Genomic DNA, 27,546 nt, shown 5'->3' on the forward strand with positions numbered 1-27,546 from the left:
TATACATGTAGGCAAGTACTTACACAAATAAAATTAAAGTAAATAACTAAAAATTATATGTATAGTCCAAGGGGTGGTATTATAGTATATCAATATGTATTTAAAATATGAGTAATACCACAGCACCCCCAAAGACTTCTGACTTTGGTGAATCCGAGGTCATCCTTGGCTCTGTTGAATCTCTACCTCAAAAATTGCAAAGCAACACACCAAAGATGCTTTTAGTGGCATCAAGACCCAGCACATATTGATGAGGGACACTAATAACTTTTCTGCCTAATACTAGAAATTTGTGGAACACTGGTTCTTCTCTACCCTAAGACTGGCTGTCCCCAACTGCTGTTCAAGAGCCTGAGTATGGAACATCTTGGGGAAAATACAGTTTACAGGATTTGAATGGGAAACTTGTGCTCCTGCTTTTAGTGTTAAATACACAGACCCAGAGAATTCATTTGATCTTCAAGAAAAGACCCTTCCCCTAAAGGAATTATCAATCAAGTGGAGAAAGAAATCTGTTTCAAACTAATGACGGATCAACTTAGATGATGAGCTATGAAGCAGAAGCTAATTATGATCTGTATAAAATGTCATTGGCCCTCTGCTAGACTTATTTTGGCCATGACCATGATATAGCGGCAGGCAGCCATGTTTATGGGGAGTCGACAGTTCCATTTATCTCTCCTGAGCCCTTAGTACCAAGCTGTCTGCAAAGCTCACTGATCTTAACAAGTTCAAGGCAGCCACTGTGTCCCATTTGCCTTCATGTCAGAATTTGATTTTCCTCCTAGGAGTGTTTGAATCCAATTGCGAAGTGTGACGCCTAGAGAGAACCAGTCACATAGTGTATCATGCCACAAAATATAGCTGTGGTCCATGCAGGATCCTTCCTTTCTAGTAGGGATTGTCTCTCTCTCTCTCTCTCTCTCTCTCTCTCTCTCTCTCTCTCTCTCTCTCTCTCTCTCTCTCTCTCTCTCAGTGTCACATTGTAGCACAGGCTGACCTAGCTGAAACTCCCTATATAGCTAGCTCCAGCTAGACTCAAACTCATGACAGTCCTCTTGCCTCACCTCAGAGTTCTGCGGTTTCAGATTCCAAACACCACACATGCTTGCTTGTCTCTGATCTCCACAGTAACTATAGGTTGGTTGGCTTGTGTTTTGTTTTGTTTGTTTTGTTTTTGTTTTGAGACAAGGTCTTATACAACACAGGCTGCTGTCAATCATGCTGTGTCACAGGAAACCCTTGATCCTCCTGTTTCCACCTCCTAAGGGCTGTAATTATAAGTTTATGTCACCACACGAGCTTGGTATAGCAGTTTTGTTTGTTTATTTATTTATTTTTTTTTAATAACTGTGTTACAGAAGAAACTTAGGCTTGAAAGAATATACTTTTTTGCTTTCTTTTCCTTCTTTTTTTTTTTTTGGTAAAGCATTAAATTAACATTAGACTTCATAAAATTAGCCTTCTCAGAAGTCCAGGTCATTTTCAGTCTGCTACATCCCTGCAACCCATAAAACACATTCACTCATAACATCATCCAGCCCTCCAAACAGAAAGTGTGACCACATAGCACAGTGACCTTGGTGGCTTAGATTTTCAGTACGTTAACAATAGAGCAAATACTACTGCAAATTTCTGGTGTCTCTCGATGGTCTCAGAGGTGGGCCTATGAGTGACCTTTTTATTGTTGTCTTGCTAGAGATTGAGTCCACTCTGCTGAGCATGGGCTCTACCAGTGAGCAACACTCTCAGCTGTACCATCTGCTTAAGAGTTATGGATACCAGCATACATAAGGAATATTTAGGATAAATAACAAATCTCAAAGCTCACCCATTTATCTTTTGTATGTCTGTGTACAAGTCATCCACTAAGACATGCTCTTATATCCTTCTCTATCCCTTTCACCTCAATCAATCACGGAGCATAGAGCTTCCGAGGGAACACAGTTTCAATTGCCGTGCTAAGTAGCTCTTTCTGAGACTCTGCCTTTGAGTTCATGAGTCACAAAGTTCTGATTATGGAAAAGTCCCCCTGGCCCCCACCCTGACTTTCACACCACTTTTAGTGAGATGTTAGGACAGCTAAAATTAATTAGCATGGACAGACCAAGAATCACCTTTTGTCTGAGACTCCACAGTGCCAAGTTTCACATCAAACAGGTTTTTGAAGAGGCCTCAGCTCCTGGCCTTCCTGAATTCTTTGAATCTGAGTATTTTACATGTTTATCTTTTTAGCAAAAAGTAATTTATCTTATTTTATTTATGTATATTAGTATTTTTCCTGTATGTATGTCTGTGCCCCACATGCATGCCTGGTACCTGTGGAGGCCAGAGAGGGCATTAAATTTCTTAGAATTAGAGTTTCAGATGGTTATAAGATACCATGGGATGCTAGGAGTTGATGTGGTGATATTGTGCTATTGTGATATTGGTCCACTGTAAGAACATCCAGTGCTTTTAACCACTAAGCCTTCTATCCAGCCTTCAGATTTTAAAGTTATAATTACTCATTTCAGTGAGTACAGTTTGCTCAATTCATGATCCTTTCTTCATGAATTTGGAATGACTGTGTGTGAAATACTAGATCCTTGATATCAGTATCAAGCAGTTAAGACTACAAACTCCAAAACTGGCACGTACAGTTCCTTACCAACTGGGTGGTCATCTGCAAGCTGCTCAACATCTCTGTTTTCAGCATCCTCTGCCATCAGATATTGGGAACTCATAGTACCAGTCTCAAAGAGGTACTCAGAGAACTATCTGTACATAATTAGTATGTGCCGACCAATTAGAGCTCTGGTCTCTTTTGGTGCTATGTGTATGCACACCGTTGCCATTGTTACTGTTATTATTATTGATGCAGCATGCATGTTAACTCCCTTAGTGCTTATATACAAGAACTCAAATATTGGCTAAAACAATAATAATGAGAATAGTAGGAAGAACTCTGTGTCTAGCATTCAAGTCAAAGCCATGACAATCTTACTGATATCCTCCCAACAGCCTGGCTTAGCATGTGTGTATTATCTTAAAGTGTTCAGTAATCATCCAATTTAATCCAATTTGCATTGTTCTTATTACACTGTGGTTTTGCTTGTTTTTTTTTTTTTCTGGTGGAATTTATGTGCAATAATTATCTTAAATACAGATGACATAGTCTCTATGGTAAGGAACTCCATTGACTCAGTATATAGATGCCTTCAGTGTGTTTAGTATTCCCAATAGAAATATCTCTACTGGGGGCATATCAATGTAGTTGATGGATGCACACTCTTACACTTTACCATCTCTCCCATAATGAATGATATCTTAGAAGGTCTTCTCTCCCCCTTTTCAGGTATCATACAGACTGTTTGAAGACATGGGCCTCTTTGAAGCCTTTAAAATCCCAGTTAGGGAATTTATGAATTACTTTCATGCTTTGGAGATCGGATATAGGGACATTCCTTGTGAGTATAAGATAATCCAATACTTGCTTGTCAGACTTGCAGAAAGTGGTGGGAGGTCAAGTCATTGGCTAATCTGTGTGACCTCATTGTATATTGGGTAATATGTGTGACCTCACTATATGTGTGGTTGCTCCTGGGACCCTGTCTCCTTCACTGCACACTGTGTAAGACCCTGGAGCCTCACCCACCTCCTCTAGCCTCGTTTCTTTGTCTTGAAAATACGGTCATGGGATTTGTTTCACATGAATGTCAGGATCAAATGGGATGATATTTCTTAAAAGATTAGAATATGTGCCTTGTATATCTCTCATAGTTGTTTGAGGTAAGATGAAATGTTAAACATAAATATATTCTCATTAAATAATCACCTGCTTTTATTGACTGAATTTAATTTTTTATCATGGTATCTGATCAGTTCAACTCAAACAAGAGCAGTTGATGTTTTCTCAAGATGAGATAAACTTAATTGGTATTCAGAGGGGCTGGAAGATGGCAGTTTAGTTAGTAATGTAGAAAAGAAGAAACATACAAAAATGGTAATGGGGAAATTGTTTATAAATGTCAGGTGCACATGAAACCTAAAGGCACTCAAGAATTTCAGTATTGAATATTTAGAAAATTATAATAATGAAGACAGAATGCAGAAGAAAGGCTAAATGTTCATGTCAAATCCATGCAATCACTGCACATACACATGGTCGTTTTACAATACTATATAGAATATATGGAGCTGAAGAAAACGTCCAAAGACTCAACTAAAGGTGCTGTAGAAGTGTGTAACACCCAATGGTCTTTCAAAGGAATAAATACATAGAAGAAAGATCAATGCTATTCAATCTGTTAATTTGAATATGTCTTAGGAATGTGCTTTCTGTAGACTCTGGCAGCATGTGCACTAATGTTGGATATGTGTTGTTCAAAACCTGTTTTCCCTTTTAAGTTTGCTTTTATACATTTTGAACTTCAAAAGCTCATGGCTTTTGTAGTTATCAAGACTTGAAATGAAGGGCTGGGGGGTATTGCCCAGTTGGTAAAGTACTTGCCTAGCAAGTAGGAAGTCTGATGGCACATGTCTGCAGTTTCAGCACTCAGGATGCTGAGGCAAGAGGATCAGAAATTCAAGGTTATCCTGAACCACATAATGAGTTTAAAACAATCTTGAACTATAGGGAGAGACACCCTGTCTTAAAAGCAAAAACAGAAAAAAAAATTGAAGTTAAATTTTAAAAATGCTTATACTTGGACACAAATTATTGGCAGGTATCTCAGAAAAGGATGAACATGCTAGCCTAGTGAGCATGATGTTTTAAAGAAACTCATATGGTGTACTCATGTGAAAATGCATAGCACATAGTGTGACCAGGAAGAAGGAAGAACACAGCCTGCCACTGAAATGTGCTGAGGACAAGCTAAGGCATGAGGGGCAGAACAGGCCAGCTGGCTTGGGGAAGGAGGTGCTTAATGGTACTGGGTCCGTTGGGACAGTCTGGCCGCTGAGGCCATTAAAGTTTGGAAGAGAGACCAGAAGGGGGTTGTTTGGTGGGGGAGGAGTGGGAATCTGGCGATAAGCCTGGCTTCCTTTAATGTGACTTTCCCAGGGCTTAGCCTGGTCAGATGCCAGCAAGTGACATAAATGTTAGTGATCTCACAAGGATTAAGGAGTTATATAAATAAACATTTTCAGAAAGGAAGCCACAGGAAAACTGAAGTACAGTTATGCACTGGACAGGAATTACAAATTATTGTTTCATTCACACATGTATTTTAATTTTTCAACCAGCAAGTTTTATTGAGTTCATTGAGATGCCAAACTGCATAGAAATACTGTGATGTGTGGTCGTGCGCTTTGCTGTGACCTAGAGCACATTGCTGTCTCTGGTATCCCATGAGACAATGGGAGCACAGGGCCAGTTTTCAGATATAAAAATAAGCTTCCAGATTCTAAATCTTGTTATTTTATGTTCTATATTTCCTATTTTTAGATGAGCAAATAATTATTTTTATAAACTATTAAATTGTCCACTCCATGTGAAAATAATTTATAAACTAAGGATCCTTGCAAGACAAATAGGTTGACTCAGTGGATAAGGACCCCTTGAGACCATAGGTAGAAGGACAGAACTCATTTCCACAGGTTTTCCTCTCACCTCCAGGGTGTGCTTGTGTGTGTATGCACATATACAAAAAATAAGTAAATGTTAAAATAAATAAACCTGCTTGCACTATTCGAGGTCTCTTGGCCCCTTGCATTTCCGTAAAAAGAGTTTATTTCCACCTCCTAGGAAAGCTTTGGCTTGATTGGCACAGCTTCAAAATATAATGTCTCCTCCCTGTTGAGCTTACACGGTTAGACTAATGTGAACAAGCTAACAAAAGCCTTCCTTGTCATAGTTTTAATTACAAATACAAGTGTTCACTCCTCTAATTATTTCAGCATTGACACTCCTGAAGAATTATGTGTCTGCTGGCTTTCTGTAAACAAATCCACAATTAATACTAAAAAGCCATGGAAGGAAAGTGAAAACGGAATCAGATGAACTGTGACTGGAGACTCTATTCACATCTTAGAGAATAAGTCTTTAGTCAGAGTCGATCTGTAACGCCGTTCAGGGCAAAGGGGAGCATAAAGCTTAATTGTCACTCGTGTTAGTATGAGTTCATCTAGATGCAGCTATAAGAAGAGAGGGATTAAGGGGGAAACTTCATGAAGCAGCAGCTGATATAGCAGTCTACATGGGCAACTTATTAGTAGGAATATGATTTAAAAAATTATATGATTGCTTGGTGAGGATTGGTGTTGATGCACCTGCTGATTCCTGGTGGTAAAGGGGGATGTGTGGTGTTTGGTATTGTTGCTGGTCCCTTTAGCTGGCCATCTTTGCTGTAAATAGGAAGGAGATGCCATTCATTCATCTGAGATGACATTTTGCTCCTTGAGACCATTGGTCTAAGTAGTTTAGGTCTTTCTTTCTGCATCTCTACAAAGTTTTTCTTGTACAAGAGCAAAGAAACAGAAATGTAAACACAATGTGTTGAGTTAACTGTGTACATAGGCTTCTGGAAGAATCAGACACTGGCTTTTCCACTTTGGATATCCGGTGCACAATAAATGCTGTGGGTGTGATTTTCTTGTTACTATGAAAATGATGGAATTGATGGGAGAATTTTCTAGAAGTACCTGTCCAGGGAAGTCTGGCATGCGTTCCCTGGAGAGTTTAAAGTGTGGACAGAAGTGTTTAGCCAGTAGATGGCAGTCTTCAGCCGTGGACCCCAGAATTTACCAGCTGATGTGTGCTTGCTCCTTTGCATCCTTACAGATCATAACAGAATCCATGCCACTGATGTTTTGCATGCTGTGTGGTATCTCACAACACAGCCAATTCCTGGCCTCCCAAGCGTGATTAGTGATCATGGATCAGCAAGCGACTCTGGTGCGTATGAATTATGCCTGTGCTTCTTGTAAAAGCCAGGAATTCAAACTGTGTGCTTTGTTGTTAAAGGAAATCAGAAAGAGGATTCCAGCTTTACAGTTTTTAGGAGTGTCTATCACTTTCCCTTCCTCTCCTCAGATTCTGACAGCGGATTTACACATGGACACATGGGATATGTGTTTTCAAAAATGTATCACGTGCCGGATGACAAGTACGGATGTCTCTCTGGGAATATTCCAGCCTTGGAGTTGATGGCTTTGTACGTGGCCGCAGCCATGCATGACTATGACCATCCTGGAAGGACGAACGCCTTCCTGGTCGCCACCAGTGCTCCACAGGTGAGGGCTCGATGGGCGAGAAGTAAGTTAGGGTGTACATTTCTCGGGATGAAAATAACTCTACAAATATGACTTGTGAGAGGTGCTAGGTTTGTAGGGACCAGCCTGTACTCAGTGCTCAGGTAAAATTCTTCGAGGCCTTGTTAATTTCTGAACATGTCATGGTGTGTGCTGAGACATTCATGGCAGATGTCTAGCCTCATTACACAGAAAGATCGTTTCCTGGCTACCTTCTTGGGATCAGCTGACTAATAGTAAATATCCCTGACAAAGCAAAGACAGCTTGCACACATGTCCCTTTTTGAAAGGACTGAGAACCATGCTTCCCTTGGTCCTTTAAGGGTATGACTTTGGGATGGAAAACTTACTCTGGAAATATTTCCATGGTAACAGTTATTTTTAGTGCATGTGTTTTCATTGATAAGAATTTATTATCCATCTATCTCAGATATTGGGGAGAATTCTTTTGACCTAAACAAAGTTTCTTCAAATAAAAAAAATTTAAGAAAATAATTATATATATATATATATATATATATATATATATAATTTATATATGTAATATATGTATATATATATTTTCAAAAAACATTTTAAGGGGAGGAACTTATATGTCAAGAAAATGATATTACCCAAGAAAAGGCATCAACAGTCAAGATAACACAGTGACTTTTAATAGCCAACATAAAAATGAGAAATTTAAAGCCCCGCATATTCTCAAAGACTTCTGTGATTCCTTTTTAACATAAGAAGTTGGACCCTCTCTTCTCCTGCCTTCCACCCTAGGCGGTGCTGTACAATGACCGGTCAGTCCTGGAGAATCACCATGCTGCTGCAGCATGGAATCTCTTTATGTCCCGGCCAGAGTATAACTTCTTAGGTAACCTGGACCACGTGGAATTTAAGCATTTCCGTTTCCTAGTCATTGAAGCAATCTTGGCTACTGACCTGAAGAAACACTTTGACTTTGTAGCCAAATTTAATTCCAAGGTAAGTAGACCTCTACTAGTGTTCATTTTATGAACACATTAAAAGGTGTGTTATAATCAAATATTGAACAAGACTCAATCGCCATGAGCTTTCTGTAAGAAAAAAAAATGATTAAAATACTTATTCCCGAGCTGGCATCTATGTATCACTCTGAGTCTAGATACCTAAAAAGTTGAGGTCTTGGCTATATATGCTAGACTCTGTTCTACAGAGAATAAAAAATATTAGCTACCATTGTTGCTGTGTTTGATTTAACATTTAACATATAATCATGTCTATAGTATATAAGGCAAATTATCTGACAGCAGTAGAAAGGAAAGAAAATGAAGCAAAATTTCACGTATCAAACATAAAAGCCTAAATATTAATTCAAGAAAGTTTATTTGTTCCTGGGAAGAAGCCATAGTCATTAAAGTATTTGCTTTGTCAGCATGAAGACCAAAGAATGACTGTGAGAGCCCAAATTTAAAAAATAAAAGACTGAGCATGGTAGGACTCATGCATAATATCAGTGCCTTAGCACTGGGGAGGCACACACAAGAGGCTCCAGAGTCTCAATGACCAGCAGCCTAGCCTAAGCAGAGAGAGACCCTGTCTGAAAAGCAAGGTGGTGTAGGCAATTTGCCTGCCCCACAGCTGCTCTCAAATAATCACTTAGAAGCTTAATATTAATTACAAATATTTGGTTGATAACTCAGGCTTGTTACTAGCTAACTCTTATACTTTAAATTAACCCATCTTTCTCATCTACCCTTTGCCATGTGGCTTATGGCTTATTACCTCATTTTCTACATGTCCTATTTTCCCTGTGTCTGCTGGCATCTCCCCTGACTCCCCCACTCTTCATCTTAGCACCCTTAGTTTGGTTGCCACACCTATACTTCCTGCCTGGCTATCAGCCAATCAGCATTTTATTAAACCAATTCAAGTGACAAATCTTTACAGTGTACAAGAGGATTATTCCACAGCAAGACAGTGGCTCCTACGGAAAGATACCTGAGTTGATCTTTGACCCCTGCCCCCCCCCCATATACATACACTCCTGCAAATACTCTTCTTGTGCATACACATACAAAAGAAAATTTCTTATTGTAGTTTTATTAATTAATAAAAGTTGATACTATGCTAATTTCAAACAAGATTTCTTGTAAGTTCAATAATAGTTACTTTTTCTTTGACTATTTTAATTTTGGATGAGCTGCATCACTTTTTTTTCAATGCAAACTGATAATATTAGTTCTAGTATCTGAAGTTCTGATGTGTGATGTTCTCATTCCCACACAGAAAGAAGACAATCAAATTCTGTTGCCATTTCTCATGTTCTAGTTGAGCTATCATAGAGACAGAACATGTTAATTTTGTCCCTCACACAGGTAAACGATGATGTTGGAATAGATTGGACCAATGAAAATGATCGTCTCCTGGTGTGTCAAATGTGTATAAAGTTGGCTGACATTAATGGGCCTGCTAAATGTAAAGAACTCCACCTGAAGTGGACAGAGGGCATCGCCAGTGAGTTTTATGAGCAGGTAACTCACAGAACTGCAATACCCATCACAAGCTGTGTATCCTTGCTGTGTACAAGTCCACCAAAGCTTACCTCAAGCCATATGACAGCATGATCACTCCATCTTATATTCAAACTTGCACCAAATATATATACTAGGTAGTTTCAGCAGGAATTTAAAGATGACACATGAAAATGAACTGAACTCTTGAACACTGAAGTAAAATTATCTGCAAGTATTTGGGAGAAGCATGTTAGTATGACAGAATAATCTAATGAGATATTATGAACACCCTTGAAATACTGAACTGCTACAGGTTTATTTATTGTAGTAAAAATAGTTTCATATGTATATAAGGAAACATCAATTGACTGCTGCCCAAGTACAGCTAATAACAGCAGTGCATGAAAGAGGTGTGTGTGTGTGTGTGTCCTCAGTCACACAGACTCTATATTTGATACAAGAACAAAAGAATTAACAGACTCCCTGAAAAGCTACTACATGCTGCTAAGCATGGGTAACCATCCCCATATAAACCTTCATTGCTCTAATTATATTTGCAGTTCTGAACAACTTTCTTAAGAACAACATGGAAGAAAATGGGAACAGAGAAAGGAGAGGACTCAGTGACAAAAGGGGGTGTGAAAAAACTGAAGATGCTTACTCTGTGGGGAAATACAGATGATAGATTGACTGTGGTCCACTGTTAAAAGCTACATGTACAACTTTAAAAATAGGCTTATCAGAACATTGCTGTGGAGTTTGAGAAGGAAAATCCTCTCAAGTACTTAGCACAGAGCTGATCCAAAAGAAATGTTAGATCCTTCTTGAGTGCCCTAAAGGCCACAGGGATAAGCCAGCATGGTGGCAAAAGCTTGGAATCCCAACATGAGGAGGCTGAGTTGGGACCTCCTGGGGCTGCAGGTTGAGGTCAGATCACAGAAGAAAAGGGGGCAGAATGTGACTGTAACAAGTCTGTCCATGTGACTGGGGACAGAGTTCAGGACAATAGCAGAAAATAAAGTGCCCAATAATGGTACTTAAATAAGGATTGGAATAAACTTTTAAGGTTTGTGTAGTCAGCATTCATATGCAAAATAAAATATTTATGCTTTTAAAAATAGTGTGTTGCCTTTTCCCATAATGGCATTATCAATCAATGGTAAATATGAAAGAAAAATAAAATCCACTGGTTTATAATTTTATTAATTTATTAAGTCTCCTAGGTAACCTTTTGTTTATGAGCTGTTATTTTTATCCTCATAAATAAATTGAGGCAGTTAAAGACAAAAAATGGAATAAATAAGAATATTAAAAACATGATCATAGAAGATATAAATTAAACAAAATCTGGGATAATATAGCAACTTGAATGGGGCAAGGAAAACGGTTTATGCTTTCTAGCAGTCAAGGCAAAAGGCAAACATAATAGGGGTGTGGCTCAGCCGGTAGCATGCTTGCCTAGTATGGAGGAAGCCTCAGTTTAAACCCCAGCAGCACTGAAGTAGTGGTGCATATCAGTAATCTCATTACATGTCCCCTTGAAAGTGAACCAAAAATGTTAAGACTGCACAGTTAACAAATACCAGGAACAAAGTCCTTCTATGGACATCTTAGCCTTCAGGGCTATGACTCTGAGCAGTGACGTCAAGGGATTTTATGTGACTATCTGGGTTATAGAGTATCTACACATTAGATGCCAAGTGTATGTTGACTTGTCTTATGTTTATACTCCTCTGACATTTACCTTTGTGAATCACTATTTCTAGGGCGATGAAGAAGCCAGCCTCGGTTTGCCCATAAGCCCCTTTATGGACCGCTCTGCCCCACAGCTGGCCAATCTTCAAGAATCCTTTATTTCACACATTGTGGGTCCTCTATGCCACTCCTATGACTCTGCAGGTCTCATGCCAGGAAAATGGGTGGATGACAGTGATGATTCAGGAGACACTGATGACCCAGAAGAAGAGGAGGAAGAAGCTGAAACACCAAATGAGGAAGAAACCTGTGAAAATAATACAGCTCCCAGTAAGCCATAAAACCCATTTCTGATGAGATTTTCCAGGAGTGATTTCTGCCTTGGATTCAGAGGATTTTATGCTTCTCATAAATTACATCCTTTAAGTCCAACTATCCTCGGCTGCGTTGGGCACTAAATGGCTGCCAGTATCATAATGGAGAGAGTGGAAGATGGAATGTATGGCAAATTAGATATCATGCACAGAGATGCTCTCACCATGAAATAGAGTTGGTAACTAGTTTCAGAATTTCTGAGTGATTTAGAATTTTGGTTACCATATGGACCAATTGCAGGCTTTTTTCATGGTTAAGTTGGGGATGAGAAGAGATAATAAGACTTTAGTCTTTAACAACAATTGCTTACTGCACACACTCTCTGCGCCTAGACATTAGTCCTGGTGCTAACAGTAGACCTATGGACAAAACAAAGAGTCAGTCAGTCCTTGTCCTTAATGATGTATATTGATGGATACAGTATAATGTTTGTTAGGGGAAGATCATTCCTTGTCTTATTTTTTTGAGGAGATATAAAATATTGCAGAGAATTTTAAAATAAGTTACCTAGGAAGAGAGAAAATTTTTTAATGTGTTTTAAAAGACCTGTAAAAAATGAAGGACGTCCCATGGGAATCTGTGTGAAAATGGATTTTGAGAAAATGAGCAGGCAGTGACTCAAGGTCCTGCAGTGGGTGTTGAGTCGGGGAGTCAGGGGGCTGAAGAGGGGGAAGCATAGGAGAAGCCATGAGGAGTCATTTGGTGCAGGCAGGAGACAGGGCTCTGTGGGTCAGAGTGGGAACATGGTTTTTTACACTAAGATGAGAATTAATAGTGGTTTGTGAGCAGAATGGTTAGTGGACTCACGCACATTTTACCTATGTAGCTTTGGGAATGTTTAGGGGATTGGGGCAGAGGTCAAGGCATCATTTCAACTGTTGAACTGATCTGAATGACAGTAGATATGACTTCTTTAGGGTGGTCTCAGTGGTGTGACAATGAGAACCCATCTGTCACAGGGTCATTTCTGTAACTGTAACAAACACTCTGACAAGAAGCCACTTAGGCACTTAGGAAAGGAATGTTTATTTGGTTCACATTCCAGGTTACAGTCCATTGCTGAGGGAAAGTCGTAGTGGGAGGCACTTGAAGTGGGTCACATCACGTCCACCGTCAAGAGCAGGAGAAGCACAAGGATCCCTGCTTGCTGTCTGTGTTGTTTAAGCCCAGTTAGCTTCCCTCTTTCTCCTGCAGTTAAGGGCTAGCCAAGGAAACAGTGCCACCCATGTTCAGGTGTATCTTCCCACTTTGGTTAACAGTCAGAACTATCCCTCACAAACATGCCCACAGGCCAACTTGAGCTACAGTTCTTCAGCCACACTTTCTTCTCAGGTGATCCTGAGTTATAGGAAGTTAACAATGAAAACTCACCCGTGCACCATCATAGCTCCAAACTGGCTTCATTACACATGCAGCCAGTAATCCAGCTGACTCGGGTGAGTATGAAAAGATGACTCTGTCACACCTTTAGATACACTCCTCTGCATCTCTTACAACAAGACAGTGGCTAATAACACAATTAGTAAAACACACAACCCCTGAAATGGTATTATACAAGTATGTTCCTGTGATCCTGTGAACACAGCATGTTTTCTATCTACTAAAACAGACAAAACAAAAGTTTATTATTTTTAAAGTCCTTGAATAACACACTAACACAGACAGATACCCTTCTCATTTTTTTCTCTATTGTGGTCACAGGCAGGAAAATGCAAGAGTTGGTTCATGTCTATCATGGAGTAAGGAAGTTTATGACTATGCTGGTTTGGTCCATATATATATATATGTGTGTGTGTGTGTGTGTGTGTGTGTGTGTGTGTGTGTGTGAATATAGATGATATGGTTGATTCAGATAATATAGATATAGGTAGATATACCCTGATTTTCAACACACATCCTGGATTAAAGAACTCATTGTTGCTGGGTGGTGATGGCGCACGCCTGTAATCCCAGCACTCGGGAGGCAGAGGCAGGCAGATCTCTGTGAGTTCGAGGCCAGCCTGTTCTACAGAGCTAGTCCAGGACAGGCTCCAAAGCTACAGAGAAACCCTGTCTTTGGAAAAACAAAAAAACAAAAAACAAACTTGACAAAACCTTGGAACACTCTTTTTGGGCCAGATGTTCTCTCCCACCTGTTAGCCTGTCTTTTTTTAATATCGTGTGTGTGTGTGTGTGTGTGTGTGTGTGTGTCTGTGTGTCTGTCTGTCTGTCTGTCTGTCTGTGTCTGTCTATAGGCATATATATAGAAGTCAGTATTATTCCCCACCTTCCACTTTGTTTAACACAGCATGCATCTCTTGTTCTTTATAGCTGCCTAAACCAGGCTAGCCTGTCTCTACATCATTGAGGAGCATTGAGAATACAGACTCTCTGGTACAACGTCAGCTTTAAGTGGATGATGGGATCCAAATTCAAGTCCTCGCACTTATACAACGAGCACTTTCCCACTGAGCCTCCTCCCCAGTTGTTAGCTTTTGAGTTGAATGGGGAAACTGAAAAGTCGGTTTTTCTCTAATATTCTATTGTTGAGATATTTCTCTGAAATGTATAAAAAGAAAATATTGATTTCAGGATTCAGAGCTAGAACCTGAGCCTTGGGAGTCAAGAGTTATTTATTCATCTTTTAGTTTTCTCCTTTGCTGTATTTCCCCTTGAGTATCATGAAAGACCTGTGTCAACTGAGCCTCTGAAAATGCTTTATCCCAAAGAGTCTTTAGGGATTGCCATTTAAACTAATAAACATCATGAAGATGCATACCCAGGCATGGGAAATTGAAGGAGTCATTCCAGGACCATTATTCAGCAGGCTCAGCTTGCCCATCTAAGCTTGATAGGGAATTGTAGTTGGAGAGCTTCTCTCCAGGTGCCACCAAGCCCCCACGGTCCCACAACCCACGTATAAAATAATCACTCAGATGCTTATATTACTTATAAACTGTATGGCCATGGCAGGCTTCTTGTTATCTACTTCTATCTTAAATTAACCCATTTTTATTAATCTATACTTTGCCATGTGGCTTGTGGCTTACCAGTACCTTACATCTTTCTTGTCATGGCGGTGGCTGGCAGCATCTCTCCCCCAGCCTTTACTTCCCAGAATTCTCCTCCTCCTTGTCCCACCTATCCTATCCTTCCTGCCTGGCTACTGGCCAATCAGCACTTTATTTATTTTAACCAATCAGAGCAACACATTTGACATACAGAACATCCCACAGCAGGGAATGGTCTTTCCAAACACTGGGATAGCACTCTGGCCTCCAGAGTGATGTATTGTTCCCTTGGTCTTTATGTTTCAGCTAAATTTGTGAAGCATCCATGAAAATTCTATGGCTTCAGTTACACATGGCTCTCAGAGATTAAGTAGCCCCTGATACTGAAATGTAAAACATCTCTGCCACAATAATCAGACACTGTAGTTTTAGATGTCTGATCTGTTTGTGCATATGTTTATGTGTGTAGGAATGTATGTTTATGTGTAGGAGCATTTGTGCACATGAATGTGCAGGTACATGTGGAGATCAGGGGTTAATTTCACCTTATTATTTCAGACAGGATTTCTCCGTGAATTTGCAGTTCATTTATTTGGCAAAGGTGGATAGCCAGTGAGTTTCAGAGATTCACCTGCCTCCATATCCCCAAATCTGTGATTACAATGGGATTGCAGATGCATACCAATGTCCCAACTTTTTGCATGGATGTTGGAAATCAAGCTGGGGTCCTCATAGCAAACACTTCACTGGTCCATCTCTCCAGCTCCCTAAAATCATAATTTTGAAGCACCTTTGCAACCCCCAAAATGATAAATGTGGAGTGATGTTAGCAGATGTAACCATTGGCCACAGTGAAGAGTTGTGACAATTAGTTAGACACCTCCTCATTTTAATTAAGAAGAAAATTAGATTGACAGCCAACCATAAATAGCACGACAAGGTGGTAGGACCATAGAAGGCATTCAGGTTTCTTTGTTTTTAACTCCATTGCTCTTGAGTTCTTTGTAATTTTCATTTAAGAATTCATATTGGCTGAGATGTTTGCTTTGATTTAGCCTGATCTTAGATTTCAGGAGAAAAATATTAAATAGCCACTGGTGAGTTCTGCAGTTTGTAAAACTTGGAGCTCTCCCAGGAAACAGAATAAAATGCTGCAGTGTGATGTCCTGAGCAGAGGGGGCTTTTACCCCACCTCATAATTAAATCTGAAAGGTTCCTGGGGCGAGCTAAGAGGTTTCTAATGAAGTACTGAGCTGTGCTTAGAATCCAAGCAATGAAAGGCGCTTTGTTCTCTTTTCAAAAGATTCCAGTGCTGCATAATTTGGCTCCCAACACAGGCATGCTTCAGACCACCTGCAGATTCTAATCTACGCAAATTTATTTGGTACAAACTTTCTTCTACGTCACTTGGTTCAGCATCATTCCAGAGAGGTTTATTGCTAATGTTTAACAGCCACCTAAGAGAACAGCTGATCTCCTGGGGCCTGGCCCCAAAGGAAAAATAAGGAAGAAATGGAGCTGTTGTTATCATCTTCCTTGCAAATGTGCAGGCTGTGAGCAGTAGAGAGTTTCCTACCACTGTGACTCAAACCTAGTCTATGATTGAAAACATTTGGGTAAGAAATATACTCGGGCTAGAGAGAGGGTTCAGAGATGGTTCACTTGCTGTTCTTGCAAAGGACCTGCATTCAGTTCCCAACACCCACATGGCAAGTCACAGCTATTTGTCACTCCAGTTTCCAGAATGTCCTCTTCTTGCTTCTGCAGGCTCTGCTCACATGTGGTGCACATACACTTAAACAGACTTACATATATTCATATAAATAAAAATAAGTCATTTACAAAAGCAAACTCATGCTTAACCACTACCAAAGCAAAACTAGAGTAGATGGCTTTGGAAGGAAAATAATTTTAATTTACTTTAAAAAATAAATGTGCTCATATAATGCATGGCAGAGGTCTTAGGATTTATGTGGCTGAGTATGTTGGTGAATCAGAGCCAGGAGTGCTGCAGAGATCACACCACACAAAAAAACATCATGTAAGAGATTTATTGAGGGGTATGAACAGCCATTTTGGAGTGAGGAAGGGGTGGGGGTGGGGGGACAGAGACAGAGTGACAGACAGAGTGAGGGGCAAGGACTTTTTAAAGAGTACAAGGGTTGGTGATAACATGGCTGCTGGCCCTGAGTCACTGAGGGCAGGCTGGGTGCACACCTGTCTTCTAACATTCCTCCCTTTGTTTATTAAAAATGTGAGGAAATAGGAAGGGGTGATGGTGAGGCAGGTGAGGCTCCAGGCTCTTTAGACTGCTTCCTGGTGCCTGGGAGTGTTGATACTGTTAGAGACCTAAGGAAGCTGGGATGGTGGCCAAGCCCTGGAAAGGCAGGCTGTTTATTTCACTTGTTGTCCAGGCTCTGTGGGACATTCTGGGGCTAAGGAAGTACAGGCAGCTTCTGTGAGGCTGGACCACCTGGGGCTAGCCCCTTTGAAGCTGTCTAGGATGCAGATTTTGAGGGAACATGTGGACCTGGCAGGATGCTGGAACATATTAGGGGCAGAAGATAAAGTTAAGGAATTTAGAGGTAAAACTTTTTGTTAGATGTACATTTTAGGCCCATGGTCCTGTTAGTTGGGGGAAGAGAGTTCCAAGACCAGGGAAAGTAGGGAGATCCCACCCTCTGGAATAAGTGGAATAGGCAGGTGGGGGAAACAGGCTGTTGATTGGCAGTACTTATCTGGAGTCATTTTGACCTGTGAGAGAGGTGGATCCAAGTCAATTCCTTAAAGCTTACAAGAGTTTTTTAAGTTTACAAAAGGAGCTGAGTTTTAGATATGTTAGCATTACCATTGTTTGTAATCTGTACCGAAATCCACATTGTAGAAAAGGCAGTAGATTCATGCCTTTAAATTATAGTAGAAACTTGGGAAATGAAATGGGTTAAAAGCATGAACACGCTTTCCTCTATACATCCTCTGGATGTATATAGATTAGACAGATGTTTTTGGCACAAGGAGAAACACTTTCAAGTCTATACTTAGAAGACAACTGACGGAAAGGTAAAATCTTGAGCTCATGACTATATAATAGTTGTTAGTTTTTAAGAGGCGCTAGGAACACGTCCCGAACATGACAATACCACAGAAGAGTTTTATTAAAGAGGATAGAGGTGACAGGCCTGTGTGAAACACACGTGGGTGAGGAGATAAGGGGGGCTCATGCAAGATTGCACCGGCTTTTTAAAGGTTGGGCCGCGCATGCGTACAGGAACTCCTGTGGGTACTCCACACATGCGCATAGATTACATGGCTGTGTGCGCCCTTTATGCAACCACGTAAAGCCACAGAGTCCCGGTCCTACAAGATGTCTGACCCGGAGATGGCTATTCAGTACGCCGGGCAAGCCCAACCATGTGGACATGTAATTCTATATCAATAGTAGTCAATATACCAGAGCTAGATTAATAACTTAGCAGAACTCTGTTGATTGTTAAAATTCTGAACTTTTGAAGTATTAGTATAAGAATAGCATAAAGCTGGGCGGTGGTGGTGCACACCTTTAATCCCAGCACTCGGGAGGCAGAGCCAGGCAGATTTCTGTGAGTTCAAGGTCAACCTGGTCTACAGAGTGAGATCCAGGAAAGGCGCAAAGCTACACAGAGAAACCCTGTCTCGAAAAAAACAAAACATAAATAAATAAATAAATAAATAAATAAATAAATAAATAAATAAATATAAGAAATAAAAAACTTGAAATCATGGATAGAGTCCATAGGGTAAGTAGTGACTTTACTGGTCCTTTTATAATGCCCCATTGTAGAGCACTGCAAACTTTTGTATGGATTAATGTGTCCAAATAGCTAAAGTTTAAGGTGGGCAAAGACAAAGAAGCTCGACTATGAACCTGAGTAGACCTTAGGAATTTACAAAGCTTATTTATCAAACATACGTTGTTACTTATCTAAATTTTCTAACAGCTTGGTGTTAAACAGTTAGCAAAGACATAAGTAGTTAAATATCTTAAATCAGCTTTTATTAATCTGAGTAGACCTTAATAACCTTAAAATTGTATCATCATATACAGTATATTCTAAACCAGAGTTGAATCAAAATATAGTACTTTGTAGCAAATATAACCTTAAATTTTTATCATCATAAAAAATCCATACCAATCCAAAATATTTGAAAATTGTTGTTGCTTCTTTAGTCTAAAAGGAGATATAATGGTAAATAGAGTGCTTATTAGGACTAAGAAGTTTTACATTTGTTGCCTTATGATATGTGGGCATCTTAAGATGATGTCACATGGTATGCACTCTTAACCTTAGTAAAGATAGTTGCCAGCCATGTGATTGCTTACATTCTTATGAGGTAATCATCCAAGATGGAGGAGAGCCACATGGTTGCTATTTAAAACATCTGTTTTCCTAGTAGCTTTATATTTTTTTAAATTTGAGTTGAAACCTTAACACACACACACACACACACACACACACATACACACACTCACACATAGACACATATATCCATATATAGATTTTTTTATTATAAGATTTTTGTTATAAGTTTAAAACCAAATTTTTAAACAGATTTTGTAGATTTTAAACCATACCTAAGGAGTTTACAAACCCTGAGATAGAGTTTACAGCATAATCTTAAGAGATTTATTTTGAGAGCAGAGTACAGAGAAATCATAGAAATAAAAGCTTTTTAAGAGTGGAAAGTAGAGAGAATATAGAGCAGAGCAAGTTAAAGGTACACAATATTTGTGGATCATTTGTCTGTGCAGTAGCAGTTATTATGATTTGTGAGAATTTAGAAATCAATTTTGCCAATTTTTTGGCCATTGATCTGTGCTGGGATTAGGCTGTTGTAATAAAATCCGAGTCCTTGGAGGAAGAGAGATCTGTAAAGCAGAACATTGTGCTGGTGTATCCCTATAACCTCTAAGAGGGAAGTGAGAGTTAAATCTGTGAGACTGCAGGCTGGAGGCAGCCAGAAGAGTGCATGGGAAAGAGAGCCAGGAAGCCTCCTTAGTGGAGAGACCCACAGAGCTGCAGAAGGCCAGAGCTGAGAGAGAAAGTTGTCCACATGGTGAGAGCCCCAAGGGAGGAGAGGTTGGCTTGACAAGGAGAGGAACAGGAACAATGAAGGGACAAGGAGGAACAGCTAGGAGCAGAAGCACAGCAGGCAGCTCTGAGGGTAGGCAAGGAGATTCATGCAATGCAGGCCCAGAAAGGCACCCCGAGATGCAGGATGGGCAGCTCCAAGTGGGAAGGAGAGAGGAGAAAAGAAAGTCCCAGTCTGCTGCAGGTAGGGTTGCAGCTACTGAGCCAGGCTGCCATAAGTGGGACTGAAGTTCCTAGGGGAAGGCAAGAGAAAGTTAAGAGAAAGCAGGAGAGAAGGGAGATGTCCATGATGGGTGCGGCAGGCCAGATGCCCAGCAGGTCGAAGGAGCCAGAGAAGCACAGGGGTGCCCACGTGGAGGGCACAGCTGGCCAGAGGGAAGCAGCAGCTGATGAGTCAGGCTCTAGAATTTGAAATAAAGTTCACAAACAAATGATCCAATCTGTGTATATCTTTTTTTCTTTAATTTTTTTTCTTTATTATTATGTGTTTTAAATTTTATACATCAGCCATGGGTTCCCCTGTCCTCCCCCCTCCCGCCCTCACCCCCACCTTTCCCCCAGCCCCTCCCCTCCATTCCCATGTCCTCCAGGATCAAGGCACCCCTGGGGATTCATTTAAACCTGGTGGATTCAGTACAGGCAGGTCCTGTCACCTCCTTCCAGACTGAGCAAAGTGTCCCTGTGTAAGCCCAAGGTTTCAAACAGCCAGCTCATGCACTAAGGACAGATCCTGGTCCCACAGACTAAGTGCCTCCCAAACAGATCAAGCTATTCAATTGTCTCAGTTATCCAGAGGGCCTGATCCAGCTGGGGGCTCCACAGCCTTTGGTTCATAATTCATGTGCTTCCATTCGTTTGGCTATTTGTCCCTGTGCTTTCTGCAATCTTGGATTCAACAATTCACACTCTTGCAGACCCTCCTCTTTCTCGACAGTTGGACACCTGGAGCTCCACCTGGGGCTTGGCTGAGGATCTCTGCATCCACTTCCATCAGTTATTGAATGAGAGTTCCAAGACGACTGTTAGGGTGTTTATTCATCTGATCACCAGAGTAGGTCAGATCAGGCTTTCTCTCAATCATTGCCAGCAGACTACAGAGGATATATCATTGTGGATTTCTGGGAACCTCTCGAGCACTCTGCCTATTCCTGTTCTCATGTGGTCTTCATTTGTCATGGTCTGTTATTCCTCATTCTCCCTTTCTGTTCTTGATCCAGCTGGGATCTCCTGATCTCCTAAGCTTTCTTTCCCTCAAATCTTGCCCTTCATTACTCCCACTGTCGTCCAGGTTGTTCATGTAGATCTCATCCATTTCTCTGTCATTGGGTGATCCTTGGGTCTTTCCTAGGGTCCCGTTTTCTAGGTAGCCTCCCTGGAGTTGTGTAGCAGTCTAGTCATCTTTGTTTTACATCTAGTATCCTCCTATGAGTGAGTACATACCGTGTTTGTACAATAAAACAACCTCTGGAGGCATCACAATCCCTGACCTCAATCTCTACTATAGAGCTACTGTAATAAAAACAGCTTGGTACTGGCATAAAAACCGACATGTGGACCAATGGAATCGAATTGAAGACCCTGACATTAACCTGCACACCTATGAATACATAATTTTTTGACAAAGAAGCCAAAAATGTACAATGGAAAAAAGAAAGCATCTTCAACAAACGGTGCTGGCATAACTGGATGTCAATGTGTAGAAGGCTGCAAATAGATCCATATCTGTCACCGTGCACAGAACTTAAATCCAAGTGGATCAAAGACCTCAACATAAATCCAGGTACTCTGAACCTGATGGTAGAGAAAGTAGGAAGTACTCTTGAATGCATTGGCATCAGAGATCACTTTCTAAATATAATACCAGTAGCACAGACACTGAGAGAAACAATCAATCAATGGGACCTGTTGAAACTGAGAAGCTTTTGTAGAGCAAAGGACACAGTCAACAAGACAAAGCGACAGCCTACAGAATGGGAAAAGGTCTTCACCAACCCCACATCTGACAGAGGGCTGATATCCAGAATATATAAAGAACTCAAGAAATCAGACATCAAAATGCCCAACAGTCCAATTAAGAAATGGGATAAAGAACTAAACAGAGAATTCTCAGCAGAGGAAGTTCAAATGGCTGAAAGACATTTAAGGAATTGCTCAACATCCCTAATTATCCCGGAAATGCAAATCAAAATGACTCTGAGATACCACCTTACACCTGTCAGAATGGCTAAGATCAAAAGCACAGAAGTGTGGTGGGTATTGTGTTCCCTGAAATATTGTGTGTTCCCTGAAATAAACATATCTGGGGGCAGAGAACAGACAGCCACTAGAACAAAGCCAAAAATGGTGGCTAGAAAATGGGTCAGAGCAAGCCATAACAGAAGTTGGGCGGTGGTAGCACACGCCTTTAATCCTAGTACTTGGGAGGCAGAGCCAGGTGGATCTCTGAGTTCAAGGCCACTTTAGAAACAGCTAAGCATGGTGACTCATGCCTTTAATCCCAGAAACCCAACCTTTAATCCCAAGGAGTGGAGGCAGAAAGAGAAAGGTATATAAAGCGTGAGGACCAGGAACTAGAGGAGGAGAAAAAAGCATGTGATTAGTTAAGCATTTGGTTGGTTAAGCGTTCAGGCTTTGGAGCAACACAGTTCAGCTGAGAGCCTTTGGGATGAGGACACAGAAGCTTTCAGTCTGAGGAAACAAGACCAGCTGAGGGACTGGCAAGGTGAGGAAACTGTGGCTTGTTCTGTGTCTCTGATCTTCCAGCAATCACCTCAATAACTGGCCTCAGGTTTGATTTCATTAACAAGTACTTTTAAGATTCCTGCCACACAGAAGACAGCTTATGCTGGAGAGGATGTGGAGCAAGGGGAACTCTCTTCCACTGCTGGTGGGAATGCAAGTTTGTACAGCCACTTTGGAAATCAATATGGCGCTTCCTTAGAAAATTGGGAAACCATCTCCCCTAAGACCCAGCATATACCCAAGGAATGCTCAATCATACCACAAGGGCATTTGCTCAGCTATGTTCATATCAGCAGTGTTTGTAATAGCCAGAACCTGGAAACAACCTAGATGCCCTTCAACTGAAGAATGGATAAATAAAATATGGTCCATATACACAATGGAGTACTATTCAGCAGAGAAAAACAATGACATCATGAGGTTTGCAGGCAAATGGATGGATCTAGAAAAAATCATCCTGAGTGAGGTAACCCAGACTCAGAAGGAAGAACATGGTATGCACTCACTTATAGGAGGATACTAGCTGTGTATATCTTTAGGAGAGTTAGATCAGCAGCTTGGTTCAGAGTCCAGGGAAGAACAGGTGTGTGCTGGTTGTATGTGTGTGCTTACCTGCTCCTTTGCTCCCCCCACCCCCATGTCTAGTTCCACCTCCCACTTTGCAACAAACTTACAGATCCATCAACCTTAAAGATGGAACATTTACACAGTGTTGGGGGAGACCAGACAAAAACAAACAGGGCTTGAAATATAAAAAGAAAAGAAAAGAAAAGAAAAGAAAAGAAAGAAATAGGGAATGGGGAATTTCCATTTCCCTGATTAACTATAGATGTCCCAAATAATGTAGGGATCTAGCTGTGCCGCTGGGTGGCTATCTTGATTGATTGTCTAAGGGGTACTGAGTCAGACTGATTCAGCTGCAAAAGCAGATAAGTTTATAAGCCCTTAAGTTGGGTGCTAAGTGGAGTGGTCAGAGGTTCTCCAAGATGCATCCTAAAGAGGAGCCAGTAGGTATGGTTGCCAGAGTCCCCATAGGTGAGGTAGAGGGGAAGGTTCAAGGCCTGAAGTCCATGGCATCCCAAGGACTCAGGGGGACTGAATGAGGGAGACCCATGCTGCTCAGTGGATTGTCAACACTGACAGGGTCAGAGTTAAAAGATGGAGGAGACATGGTGCCTGGTACTGGGACTTTCTAATGAAGCTAAAAGTCAAAATGAGCTAAAAAATGAAGCCTTACCCACCAGAAATGGTCAGAGGTTGGGTCAGTGAAGAGAGTCAACCATAGTTTTAAAGACCAGGACTGTGGGTACCTCCACCTCCAAAAGAATACCAGAGGGGTATCCGATACTCAATAATAGTCTCTCCCCTGGATTCAGGGAATCATTTATATTGACCAACGAGAAAACAGTTGCTGCTGTTGGAAGGGTTGCCAGTGATCAGTGAGCCAGAAGGTGAATCTGTTGCAGTTGCACTGAAGATAAGGGATAGGGTCCTAGAGCAGCTTAGACTGCCAGTGGATGGGGCGGGGGAGTGAGTGCACAGACACTGGGATATCCTTGGCAGATCAGAGCCAAGGAATGCTGTGGAGATCACACCCCACAACAGATTTCATGCAAGAGATTTGGGGGAAGGTGTAAAAAAACATCTTGAAGTTGGGACAAGAGAGAGACAGAATCAGAGAGAGAGAGAGAGAGAGAGAGAGAGAGAGAGAGAGAGAGAGAGAGAGAGAGAGAACGAAAACGAACTTGAGAGACCAAGAGAGGTAGTGGGGACCTTTTAAAGGGTAAAGTGGCTGCTGGCACTGACTCACTGAAGGCAGGCTGGGAGAACACCTGGTTTCTAACAAGAGGAGCTTGAAGAGCTGGGTCCCATGGCATCTGCAGTAGGAGAGTAGAGGCCTGTGAATGCAGTGCTTTGTTCCTCCTTTTTATTCAACATGGGACTCCGGTCCACAGAATGGTACCCCCCACATTTATGGGTACCAATCTGGAAACTCTCACACTGACATGCCCAGATGTTTCCTTTTTTTTTGGTGATTCTAGGTCCTACTAACTTATCAACATTAGCCATCAAATGACAGTGATATTTTTGGTAGGGGGGAAGTATCTCATTAGAGTTATTGGGGTCATGTATTGGCATCCATAAAAAGCCAAGTTCAGCCACCAATCTTAAATAAGCCAATTTAAAAAGACAAATTAGGGCTGTGGTGGCCTTGTACATAAAAGCTCTGTGCACAAGGCTGATCCCAGGACCCATACTTTAAAAAAAAAAAAAAGCCAGATGTGGTAGTGGTCTAATCCCAGCACTCCTGCTGTGAGATGGGCGGTTGAGAACAGAAAATCACTGGCCAGCTAACCTAGAATGGGCAGCACCCTCCTCCCCATTCTTGCCTTTCTTCTTGCTTATCTATCCCTCACTTTCTATACCTCTCATCTTTTATCTTTTCACACAATTCTTTCCCTTCCCTGCCTCTCTACTACTCATCTCCCCTCTCTTCTTTTTTGTTTAACTTCTGCCTTGGTAAGGTAATGTAACGTTAGATTCTAACAACGTTTTAGGAGTACAAAGCTGGAGATGTGATGTGCACACTGCATTTACAGTTACACCACCATGCTGGTGCCATCTTTCTCTGTGATCCCCTTACAAAGGGATGGTCCCCAGGTTGGAAGATGTCGCAAAGAATTGGAGAATTGATTTCCAATCAGAGATTTCTAAAATGAATGTTCTAATAGGAGGGAGACCAGGGTCTTCAGGTGGTAGTAGGGGTGGGTCCCCTGTTTAAAATGCAGTCAAGATAAGACTGACAGTGTCTTGGTTACTTTCTCATTGATGTTATAAAGTACTCTGACAAAAACAACTCAGGGGGAAACAGTTTAGCTTACAATTCCAAGTTGCAGTTCTTCGTTGTGGGAAAGTCACAATGCCAAGATCTGCAGAGTGCTAGTCACATATCAATCCCTAGTCAAGAATTGGTGAGCAGCGAATCAGTATGTGTGTTCTAGTGCCCAGCTTACTTTCTCCTCTCATATGTATTCCAAGATCCCTACTTAGGGAATGGTGGGTGGCACTTCCCACCGCCACCCCACCCCCGCAGGCAGATATGCCCAAAGGTCCATCTCCAAGGTGATTCAAATTTCTGTCAAGCTGACAATTAACAGTGTCATAAATAATAAAGCTATCTCTGTCACTAGTGTGTCTCTGTCTCCAAACAGCACATTTACTCAGTTTCTCTCTCCTGAGTGTACTTGCTCAGTCTACCTCCTCTGTCCAGCATCCCTGAACCAAGCAAGCACGCACCCCTCCTCTCTCTCTTGGGTCTTCTGCTTCCTCCTCCGCCCCGCCTTGTGGGCGTGACCATTACCAAAGCCTCAGTGGGGGTTAGAACTTCCAGGCCAATGCTGGGATGGCTATCCACTACAGTTTAGTTTGATGGTTTATGTTTTGCAGGAAAGAAAACTTTCAAAAGGAGGAAAATCTACTGCCAAATAACTCAGCACCTCCTGCAGAACCACACGATGTGGAAGAAAGTGATTGAAGAGGAACAATGCTCAGCAGGCATAGAGAACCAGTCCCTGGACCAGGCTCCTCTGCAGCATTCCTCAGAGCAGATCCAGGCTATCAAAGAGGAAGACGAAGAGAAGGGGAAGCCAAGAGCAGAGGAGACTCTGGCTCCACAGCCAGACCTGTGACCATGGGTAGAGCAAGCTATTTGTAAACAGAATGACTTGTCCCAGACACTTTCCAAGCCAGCACAACACTTAGACACAACACTGTAGAATACCAGAAGATGGGCAAATGGCTAAAGCATTTGGGGAATTCTTCACATTTTGTGTGTTTACTTTTACAGTGAGGGACAGCGCTGAAGACTCTAGCTCAAGGAAGCTTTCACTTTGCGACACCAGCGTCTGAGGATTGTTTTGTAAGGAAGATATATATGTGTGTGTATAAACTCCCACATAGGCTCATGCAAGACTTACAGTCACGTGTAACAAATGCACACTGATAGCCAGGATGCCTGACTCCACAAAGTAGTAACAGTCATATTAAGATATATAGAGGTCACCGTGACATAAGAAATCATTACGGACAAGAACTCACAAGGAAATGTGCAGCTTAGCAAGGAAACAAATGTAGGCTCGAGACTTTTCTCCCTATTGAAGGAAGAATGTTTCAGAACATTGTTGGAATTCTAATGCATCCTGCCAACTGTGTGTGTGTGTGTGTGTGTGTGTGTGTGTGTGTGTGTGTGAGAGAGAGAGAGAGAGAGAGAGAGAGAGAGAGAGAGAGAGGGGGGGGTTGGTTTGTATACCTGTGTGCATGTGGAAAGGCAATGTTTGTGACTTTAGTTGTTCATAAAATAGCTGTAGCAGGTAAGGAAGTACATGTGAACATACAGAAGAAAGTCCTTTTGGGGATGTCTTTGAATGGCAGCCCTCTTCCATTTGGCATCCACAAGGGTTCTTTTGCAGAAGGAGGGCTTGTGTGGGCCACATGATTGGTACCACTGCTACTTGCCACTTGGAGGCGCTCTACCACCAGCCTCACACTCAAAAGACAGGCTTTCTGGTCTACTCGCCTAATGAATGTATAAGAGGGTGTATGTGAGTACACATGTCACTCACCTATGATCAAATCACCATGGAAGGGGATGGCGTTCATTACTGGTGGAAACCCCAGAGGAGCTGGAGTCCAGCTCCTCATCAGGTAAGAGTTCTAAAAGGGTGCTGGGAAAGGCCTAGGAAATTACCTTTAGTGATGATACCCTGTGTCTTCTCAAATTGCTGCAAGATATGTTGTAGTAAAAAAGAAAGTCAGCAAACTCACCGTGGTTTTATAATGAGATGAAGGTGAAATGCCAGCTTAGGGTTTGGAAGCTGCCTGGGGAAAGCTGACCCT

The 27,546-nt window shown here is 41.4% G+C and overlaps 1 protein-coding gene across 2 annotated transcripts in view; it reads left to right on the top strand.

Annotated features, from left to right (window-relative positions):
- Window positions 1-26,890, top strand: part of Pde3a (phosphodiesterase 3A) — a 279,812-nt gene extending 252,922 nt beyond the window's left edge. Inside the window, exons 10-16 of one of the 2 annotated variants that reach the window (XM_036180232.1) lie at window positions 3,338-3,449; window positions 6,767-6,880; window positions 7,019-7,218; window positions 8,005-8,208; window positions 9,582-9,737; window positions 11,486-11,744; window positions 26,098-26,890. In XM_036180232.1, the coding sequence (XP_036036125.1) occupies window positions 3,338-3,449; window positions 6,767-6,880; window positions 7,019-7,218; window positions 8,005-8,208; window positions 9,582-9,737; window positions 11,486-11,744; window positions 26,098-26,339 (1,287 nt within the window). In that variant the 3' untranslated portion in view covers window positions 26,340-26,890. Of the gene's footprint in view, window positions 1-3,337; window positions 3,450-6,766; window positions 6,881-7,018; window positions 7,219-8,004; window positions 8,209-9,581; window positions 9,738-11,485; window positions 11,745-14,099; window positions 14,628-26,097 lie in introns of those variants that run through there. The other variant, XM_036180233.1, reaches the window with a different exon arrangement.
- Window positions 26,891-27,546: the final 656 nt, after the last annotated feature.

This window comes from Onychomys torridus, chromosome 3 (genome assembly GCF_903995425.1).
Source record: "Onychomys torridus chromosome 3, mOncTor1.1, whole genome shotgun sequence".
Taxonomy (NCBI): domain Eukaryota; kingdom Metazoa; phylum Chordata; class Mammalia; order Rodentia; family Cricetidae; genus Onychomys; species Onychomys torridus.